At 44.7% G+C, this 10,303-nt stretch overlaps 1 protein-coding gene across 1 annotated transcript in view; it reads right to left on the bottom strand.

Annotated features, from left to right (window-relative positions):
* Nucleotides 1–10,303, bottom strand: part of rhobtb3 (Rho related BTB domain containing 3) — a gene marked incomplete at its 3' end in the record, with an annotated part of 47,554 nt that overhangs the window by 28,043 nt on the left and 9,208 nt on the right. Inside the window, exons 5-7 of the mRNA XM_083771601.1 lie at nucleotides 10,179–10,287; nucleotides 5,582–5,777; nucleotides 3,616–3,815 (exon numbers count right to left, since the gene is read on the bottom strand). Coding sequence (XP_083627727.1) covers nucleotides 3,616–3,815; nucleotides 5,582–5,777; nucleotides 10,179–10,287 — 505 coding nt within the window. The remainder of the gene's footprint in view (nucleotides 1–3,615; nucleotides 3,816–5,581; nucleotides 5,778–10,178; nucleotides 10,288–10,303) is intronic.

Below are 10,303 nucleotides of genomic sequence, written 5' to 3' on the forward strand. Positions count from 1 at the left end.
GAAAAAGGAGTGCCTAATATAGACCACTTGGAGAAAATGGTTAATATACGGTAAAGGTAGTAATTCATTACAACATGGAGTCTACACAAGAATGCTACGAAGGTGTCACATGGACGGACAGCATCAGAAATGTGGACCTCTGGCCTGGGCCGTGGCTCAGCGGTCCAGGCACCTTGGCCTGTAGTCTGAGTCTGGCAGTGTGCCGCGGGTTCGACTCCCGATCCCGACAGCCTTTACTGCATGTCACTCCCCCATCTCTCTCCCCCATTTCCTGTGAGCCTACTGTCTGTCCCTCTATAAAAAAATAGAAAATAAAGGCGAATGCCGCAAAAAAAAAGAAGAAGAAGAAAAAAAAGAAGAAATGTGGACCTCTATGGGGACCTCCGACCTACCACGGGTCACGGACAAAGTCAGAGAGAGAAGGATGAGGCTGGCAGGGCACTGCGTCAGGCACCTAGAACTTGCGGCAAGTAAATTGACTCTATGGGAGCCAACCCAGGGCAAAGCCAGGAGGGGAAGAAGCGTACCACCTACGTAGACGTACTTCAGCGCGACAGCTTAGCTAACAACACTGCAGAGGGCAGCGATACAGGAATCCCGAGTTGGTGTTGGCTAGACCTCACTCTAACTATGCACACACACACTGTTTCGCACATATTTCTCTCTTTATAACATCTCCTCCATAACCACAAGGGTAAGGGGGACTTTTCCCCAGACGCATTCCTCTTTACTCTGAATATCTGATTTATTTTATCAGACGTCATACAGGAAAGTCAAATTTCAAACGTCAAGGATACAAACAACAAGAAAGTCTTTTGACTTATTTCCATTGCGGTCCTTGGTCTGGGAAATACATAAAGGCAATACAGTACAAGTACACCATTAAATAAAACAATCAAGAGCTGCACTATCTACAGCATAAATACATAATCTACCTACAGCATAAATACATAAACTACCTACAGCATAAATACATAAACTACCTACAGCATAAATACATAGAATCGCAATATACTAATATAAGTGAAAATACTATTCTGCAACATCTTCTAAAAGCCATGCTTTGACCCTTATCTTAAAAAAGGGGATGGCTGCTGATGCTCTTTATATTTAGGCCAGGGTAGGGTTCCAGCTTACTGCTCCTCCAAATCTAAATAAGGGTTTACCCGTGGGCATGGTCATTGGTCAGGTCTGCTACAGTATGCTGCATGGTCATTGGTCAGGTCTGCTACAGTATGCTGCATGGTCATTGGTCAGGTCTGCTACAGTATGCTGCATGGTCATTGGTCAGGTCTGCTACAGTATGCTGCATGGTCATTGGTCAGGTCTGCTACAGTATGCTGCATGGTCATTGGTCAGGTCTGCTACAGTATGCTGCATGGTCATTGGTCAGGTCTGCTACAGTATAGGCATGGTCATTGGTCAGGTCTGCTACAGTATGCTGCCTCATGGTCATTGGTCAGGTCTGCTACAGTATGCTGCCTCATGGTCATTGGTCAGGTCTGCTACAGTAGGCTGCCTCTGGTTAGGTGGGTATAGACCTCGCTACACTACTGGAAACTGGGAAGGCTTACAGAGGTACACAGAGGCGCTGTTGATGTAGTAGACCGTTATGCACCAGGTTCAGCTGTCGTTGAACTGACGTGGCTGCCAGACGGAGCCAACCCAACTGTTTACAACAAGGTCCCTCTCAAGCCCAACACACACCCGTCATAGCCGCACAGCAACACCCACAGGACGCAACTTGCTAGTATACAGACCAGCCAGCCACGCCCATGGATATCCGGATGGAGGCCGTGCGGCAACGCCTGGAAAATAGAACAGCGGCGCATCGGAGCGTCAGGCGAGGCGTGAACGCGCGCCAAAACGCGTCTGGCGCCGCCGGTGTGGGATAGGTTCATTGAAAATAACGGAGGCGGCTGTTTTGACGTGCGGCGTTCACAGTGTGCTGTGTGTTGGGCTTCAGACAGCCCCAAGACAAGCCTGACCAGTCTATTTTTGAAAAACAGGCTCTGTTTCGGAAACCGTAAATGGTGCATTTGGTAAATGGTGCATTTATATCACACACACATTCATACACCGATGGCAGCGGAAACCATGCAAGCAATTAGGGGTTCAGTGTCTTGCTCAAGGACACTTCGACACAACCTCTGGGGGAGCCCGGGTTCGAACTGGCAACCTTGCAGTTACCATCCAGCCACTCTACCCCTGAGCCACCGACGCCACCGTAAGCATATTCGAAACAACATAAAACCATCCAGTTTGCTAATAAGCGAAGACTGGCCAAATCCAGAAACTGCACTTTCCTGGCTAGGAACTTAGTTCACCTTCACCCTGCTAATGGTCTTAATACAAGAGGTTTCAACACACCCACGCTGCGATCTAGCAGGCAACCGAGGTAGCTGACTGAGGGTTTAGCAGGGAAGGACTGGCCCCCATGAAGAGTAATGCTCTTGCCAGTTTGTGCAACCTGAGCTGGGAACCAAATAAACTATATTCAGTTTTGGCCATATGAAGGGATCATTTGTTGTCTGAGAGCCTGTTGAATTCAATGCTGTTACAATTTACAATTTACAATTTAGGCATTTAGCAGACGCTCTTAATCCAGAGCGATTTACATTAAGCAAGAACAAAAAGCATGGGAATACATCACATAAAAGCATTTATCATGAAACATGCGTAAGCTAAGAAAGTGGAATATCTATATAATGAAACTATTCATATAAACTATACATATATACTACTATGCTATACATATGTACTATGGCGTGCTATGACTATATACAATGCAATGGACAAATTGACAGAACAAGCAGCTTGGAGGTCGTTTTTGAAATATTAAAAACAACAGGGGGCATAAAGACACTCCCTTGCCTGACACCGCAAATCACGGGCAGAACCGAGAGATGAGAGATGGCCTTGCAAGTCTGTGATTTGGTCCCTGTCAGAAAGATACGACATGACCCAATTTAAACTGTAAGAGCTTATAGGCCTGAGGCTAGGTAGTTTGTTAAAGAGTAAGACTGTCATAGAAGAGTAGAGGAAGGAGATCACAAGGAGATCAAAGTGCCCCTTACAGTCAATGTTGTTGTGGATTTCTCCATGACCTACAGTTAGTAGCCTATGGTTTTCCTAGCTGTGCAGTGATACAGAACTGACATTAAACTTCATAACCATGGTATATGATTATTATACCACACCTATCAACCAATCAGACTGTGTGATTTAATTTGACCAAACGGTTTTCTAATCATTTTCTATATTTCCGTAATAAAAAGCTGATAAAAGCCTAGCAACTGGCCAGCTGGGCGGGAAAGGAACTGGTCGGAATAACGTGTTCCTTACACGCGCTACGTCCGGCCGGGGAAACTCTCCCCTGTCAGGTGAAAAGAAGCAGCTTGGACTCCTCATGCATAGAAGGAAGCATGAGGTCAGTCCGCTACCCCCCCCCCCCCCCCCCCCCCAGGTTGGCAGAGGAAGTGTAGCGCCCAGGATTACATTTGATAATTGACACTGGGTGAAAAAATAGGTTACAAAATCGTGGGATAAAAATAAATAAAAGCCTAGCAATAGTTAATAGCTATTTTTGCCATGTTTGACTTATAGGACATTTACCTCTGTACAGAAACATCAGCGTCTCCCACAAGCACAGACACAGGAGGGGGTCCTTCACCACCAGGCGAGAGAGGCGTCCAGCCTGGGGCCCGTCTGTCCTCGGCATGTCCCCGTCGATTCCCCCGTCCCAGGTGGACAGCAGAGAGTGGGGGGGGCCTGCGTCCCGCTCTCGACACACACACCTCGACTGGGGTCGGTCCCTGCTCAGCCAAAGGTCCAGTTAGGTCATCAGGTTACAGAGCCACATGCCAGCCACACGTTCAGACAGTTAACGAGCTCTGTCACGTGAAGAAACTTAAAGGTTCTCAAACTTTTTCATGTCATGGACCCTAGTGTAAAAAGTGTAAAAGGACCTTGACATGTCAAGAACCCTAACATTCATATGTATTAGGCTGTGAAGTGTGGACTCTCGAGAAGAGACGATTTGTGTAACAATAAATAAATATATAATTATTATTCTATCAAGATTAGTTTTTTTTAATGCTCAGAAATAGCAGATGTACTGTACAAGATTGTACAGCTGCTATTACTTGCTAAAGCATGGATAAAGCGGTTCAAATGATTTTAACGCTGTATTAACACATTTCGCTGGGGACACTCCCACTTTGAGAACCACTGACTTAAAGCAATATTAAACTTGGTAAAGGTTTGGGTTACGTTACGTAGTCACCCTGCCATGATTTGCTGTAACTCCTCACTAGCTGTTCTCTTGATTATCCATTAGAGCACCGAAGTCTGAGATAATTTATGCATCCTACCTGGGTCGCGGTTGTTTTCCCCAATTCTGAATTCCCATAGAATTCCCATTTAATATCACGCTATATAAGAACGGTGTCACGTTCCGTGACATGTTTTGGATTTCCATGTGTTCCTTGGTTTTTAGTTAGTCAGTGTTTTACTTTACTGTTTTACTGTGATTTTGTAGTATTTACTGTCCGGGTTTCCTTTGTGGTTCCAAAAATAAAATAATTAGCACGGAGGTTTGACTCGTATAGATATGAAGCATCAACTGACGCCGATAAAACTTGACGGTATCAAATATGAGTGACTGACTATCGTAAACGACACAGAGCCACCTCCCTGACAATAGCACCGGGACAGTTTGTTTATTATTTTTTTATACCACAATGAGACAATTCCCATATATGACCCAAGTCACCCAATAGTATTTATTCTCCATAGAGAAATGAGAAGTTTTGTTTTTCCATCTGTTTACAACAATTGCTAAAGGTATTATCATCCTTTCTTACACATGCAATAACTGACATGTTTTGGTCGCAAAACAATACCTTCCTAATTATAATAGTAACATCAACACGAAGTTGACATTTTTATACATTTGTAAATTTATACACTGGCAGACTCCACTTTGATTGTGTTACTTTGTGTGCTAAAAGTCTGGGTTTGCATGTGTTTGGTCCGACGTACTAACAGTCCGACAGGCATGTCGGGAGCCACGGGTTAGTTTTAACCTGCCGTACATGTCGGAAGCCACGGGTTACTTTTAACCTGCAACGCATGTTGGGAGCCACAGGTTAGTTTTAACCTGCCACATCTTAGTTTTAACCTGCCACATGTTAGTTTTAACCTGCCGTACATGTCGCGAGCCATGGGTTACTTTTAACCTGCCACGGGTTAGTTTTAACCTGCCACAAGTTCGTTTTAACCTGCCACACATGTCAGGAGCCATGGGTACGTTTTAACCGGCCACAGCTTAGTTATAACCGGCCACGCATGTTGGGAGTGACGGTGTTGTTGGATTAATGCCTGTCGGACTGTTAGTATGTCTAACCAATGTATGCAACCCAAAAGACTGACCTCGAGAGTGCTGTATCACCATGCAACTCAGTGTAATGGGGAGACTACAGTGTTTTTGGACTATCAACAGAGCAACTGAAGACACAACCCTGAGCCCCACTAAAGTGTGTAATTGTGCTTCCACTGTACGTGCGTGCGTTCTTCCTACCTGGCCTTGGGTCCCAGAAGCAGCTGTCTAAAGTATGGGCTGACGGCGCAGAGCACCGAGGCGTGTGCCCAGCCGAGCTCCTTCCCGGACTCGCCGGCGTAGAACGCCACATCAGCAAACTGCACTCCCCGCTCCAACAGCCACTGCATGTCCTGGGAGAAGCTGGACTCCTCCACACGGATGGGTGGAAGCCGTGCTGAAACACACGCATGAAGATCAATGAGGCGACGTGTGTCGAGGGAGGGCAAAAGACAGGCAAAGTGTCACCTCCAACACATCAACAGCAACCATCTCATCAAAGCAATTGACCACTTTGCACCTAGCATCCATATGCTGGGCATGTCTTTATTATCAAAATCCTTCACAAATGTTTAGACATTTTCACAAAGTAGTGTTCGGCACGTTGTGAGCTTGTAGATCACTACTGTATGACAAAGTATAAAATAGGGTTTAACATGTGGTTATGGAGGAGATATTATGAAGAGAGAAATACGTGCGAAACAGTGTGTGTGTGTGTGTGTGTGTGTGTGTGTGCGGGGGGAGGGCAGAAGGCACATTTGTAACTGTAAGCATCCATCAGTAAATCATTGTCCTATTATAATCCTATTCATGCTTAATACACAGTCCACCTCTGTACCCCTTGTCTCATTTTTATTGTCACTCAGTGACTAGTCGCCTTGCACAAGACACTGTCCCGGAATCAGTGCGTCTCACCTTTATGTAAAGCACTTTGTAACTTCGATAAGTGCTCTATAAATAAAGTTTATTGTTTCTATGAAGAAGAAAGTTTACTGTATTATACTTAATGCATGACATGGCGCAAGCAGAGTTGAGAGATGTTGGACTGGAACCAACAGCTACGGCCCGGTGCTCGCTGGCTGTTTGGCAGCGCCCTTCAAGCCGTCAATCATTGCATCCAAACCGTGTAAAACACTGCAGCCGTATACGTTGTCAAATCAATATGTAACACTATTTATATCATAACAGGTCATTTTGTGGTTATAATTTGCATTTTGTGTTGTTAACCAATTTAGGCCTGAAATTTCTAAATCCTGACAGTTTTCTTTCACTCGGTGGCGTGATATGAGCTTGTAGATCTGCTATTTTTCAATAGCTAAATTATAACATAATGTTTAAAACACCAAAAGGGGTTCCCGCCCAAGCTTCAATGGCAGAGGTGGGGAGTCAGGGTGGGGTAGATTCAAAACGCCCCCCCCCCCCACACACACACACACACACACACACACACCACCGCAGAGATACGGGTTAAATTCCCCACAGCGGTGCCTCTGGCGAGCACTCCAACAAACACAATTGTCAGTGTTGGCGCATGTAGGACGCTGGCAGAGAACAGTGGCCTCAGACAGTGGCCTTGTGGTTAGAGTGTCTGCCCTGAAACTGGGAGGTCCACGGCCGGGTCATACCACAGACTGTACAAATGGGACCCAATGCCTCCCTGCTTGGCACTCAGCATCAAAGGGTCGGATTGGGAGGTCAAATCATTGAAATCAACTAATCAAATGTTTACCGAGCGTGGCACGGCTGCAGCTCACCGCTCCTTGGCTGCGGCTCACTGCTCCAACAGATGGGTCAAATGCGGAGAACAAATTTCAACGCTGTAACGTGTGTGACAAATCGTCTGACTTTGAATTTGACAGCAGCACTCCATGTGTATCAGTGGAGTTGTGTAGTATACTCCGCTGACCGACATGAATTATCGTCCGGGACTTTGATATCATTCATAATATTGTGATATATATTATTGTGACATAAGTGTCTCTTCCTGGTTTTAATCAAGCTCTATTTTCTACTAAAATAAAATCAAGTTTACAGCACGAACTATTGCGACTTGATGTGAGCTATTACATCACTACTACTGTACATCTGCAATTTTTGCTGTTGAGAGGGATCACAGTATACGCAGAGAATTGGCAATGGCTAAATTGTGGTGTTAAAAATCTATGTAATCTTTTAATTTGAATTCTCATAGATAATAAATACTGATATCCTGGAGCTTATTAAAAGCAGTTTCCAAAACGTCCGATAAGACTGCCTGCGTGAGACCTGGAATGAACCTGAAGTGAATGAGTATACCGCTCTCCCCTCCGGGACAACCACTTTAGACCTGAGGACGATTCTTAAAAAATGGCTTCTAAATCCTGACAGTTTTCTGAAATACCTGTTTCTATATCAGTGGTGCTCAATATTTCATGTCAAGAACACCAAAAATATATTTTGCCACCGACCCCCATCTGAAAGTTCCAGGGACGCCCCCAGAAGCAAAGATTTGAGTTAAAAACGTTCACTCTGAAAGAATATACATTCAGCTATGAGCTTGTAGATATGCTATTTTTCAACAGCTAAAGCATAACATAATGCTTAAAACACCAAAAGGGGTTCCCACCCCAAAATCGATTAAACTCTCCAGAGCAGGGGACTTCAGCAGGGGTCCACAACCCCTAGGGGGTCCTCTTGAGTTTTTAAATATGTCTAAAAATACAAACAAACAAACAACAAAAATCATGAGGATGGGATGGCATATAGGACCAGCACATAATAATGGCTTTGAACTTTTCAAAGCATTCAGGAAAACCAGAGATGCTTTTAAAAATGTCAATAGAAAACATACCTATAGTTAGTCTCCTTTCGTCCTCATCTTTGGTCTTTCTATGACTTTGATGACTTTGAACCTTTCATTTGTCCCACCGTCCAAACCTGTTAGCGTTACATACTCATATTTCCTTTTTTTTGCCTACCACCTATTCCTAGAAAGAACCCTGCACATCTGCTGCACTCTCTAAAACTCTGCAGAACTGGCTGCAAATTAAAAGGGATCAGGGGCCGAGGCTTAGTTTAATATGTAAAACAGTTTTAAACAATATTATGTAGTGTCTATGTATATCTAAGGGGGCCGGCCCCCTGAAAAACGTTGAAGACCCCTTTTCTAGAGACTTGTTAGTAAACGGCACCTGATAGTTGTCTCTGTGTTTGGACAACTTTTTTTCTACACCAAATTGTTCCACTCGCGTTGTGAGCTTGTAGATCATCTATTTTTGGCTATTCCCCCCAGGCCAGAATACAGATGCTGGGGTTCATGTGGTTAAACCACTTCTCCTGCAATTCACTGCTTCACAGGGGAAGACTGCATTTGTGCTTGACAGCACAAATTAACGTGTGTGTGTGTGTGTGTGTGTGTGTGTGTGTGTGTGTGTGTGTGTGTGTGTGTGTGTGTGTGTGTGTGTGTGTGTGTGTGTGTGTGTGTGTGTGTGTGTGTGTGTGTGTGTGTGTGTGTGTGTGTGTGTGTGTGTGTGTGTGTGTGTGTGTGGTACACGCTTGGTTAAACATGGCTCTGGATAAAGGTTAAAAATCATTCAAGCAGTATGAAATTAAGATAATCTTTCGTGTGACACATAAGATCTGTTCCGTTGTTGTTTTCTTGTAAAAACTGGATTGGATAATGCTCTTGATCCAATTATTTACACTGTGCTGCACATGGAAACATTTTAAGCCACAGCCATATCAAATATTCAGAGTAAATTTGGTAAACGGATTAACTGAGGAGCTTCAGTCTGCTCATAGACACAACAAGATTGCACAAAGAGAAGCCAGTGATCTGGTATGTTTAGCCCACTGACCACGACTACCTTGTTACCATTTACCATTCACTGCGGACCATTTCCCAGAGCATACCGGTTGATTTTCGAGGAAGACATTGGAATTGGATTCCATTTAGTACGGAAATCAACCTACAGAGTGAAACATAGTTTTTACATAATTTTAATGCATTTTCAAATGCATTAAATTAAAACCTAAACATACAGTATACTTTACTACGCATGATTGCCCTGGGGTATCTCCTTGCCAGCGAAACATCAGGTGCCTTTGTGTGCATATTGCTTTTTAAAATGCATTCAATTAAACCCTATATACTTTACTTTATTAACAGGGATCCCCCAGGGGTATATCCTTTCCTCCCCCCTCCCCCACCACACACACACACACCATGCGTGCACGCATCCGCCTGGGAGACAGCAGACTGCTGGACGAGCGCTGGCACTTTGGAATGAGGGGTCAGATCAACATATCTGCATGTGTGACAGCAGGCTGCTGGGTGAGCACTGGTGCTTTGTCATGGGGTGTAAGATCTTAATTTTCGGGCCTGTTAAGAACAGTAGTTTTCGCCGGCTGCCGGGCGCGGCTGCACTAATAACTTTGGGGCAGGCCCGTCTAGAGTTTAAATGGACAGGTATCAGTCAAAAGGGAGACATTGAAGAGGAAGGATGGATGGGGAAGGATCAACATATGGAATGTCAGAACAGGTCAGCTCCATATATGGAGATCTAAGGGATTGAGGTTTGTGGTCAGATGCAGAGTTGCTGGCCAATATTGATGACATCAGGGATCTCCATATATGGGCTTAATATTGATGACATCAGGGATCTCCATCTCTGATGATGTCACGTGATGTCACATGCTCCATCCCTGATGATGTCACGTGATGTCACATGCTCTCTCACCCCGACCAACCAACCAACCAACACACACACTGACGGGAAATGCACGATTCCATAGTTAACTGCGACCTTTGGTCTCTGACCTGGTTGTTCTAGGTGGGGCGGGCGAGGTTCATTTAGTTTATTCGTTCTCCTCTTCTCCGGCCTCTCTTTGGCTTTCTGCTTCAGACACTGAATCATGAAGTACTCCAGCTAAACAGCACGCGCG

The sequence above is a fragment of the Protomyctophum parallelum genome (assembly GCF_964188405.1).
Source record: "Protomyctophum parallelum genome assembly, chromosome: 8".
NCBI classification, from domain to species: Eukaryota; Metazoa; Chordata; class Actinopteri; order Myctophiformes; family Myctophidae; genus Protomyctophum; species Protomyctophum parallelum.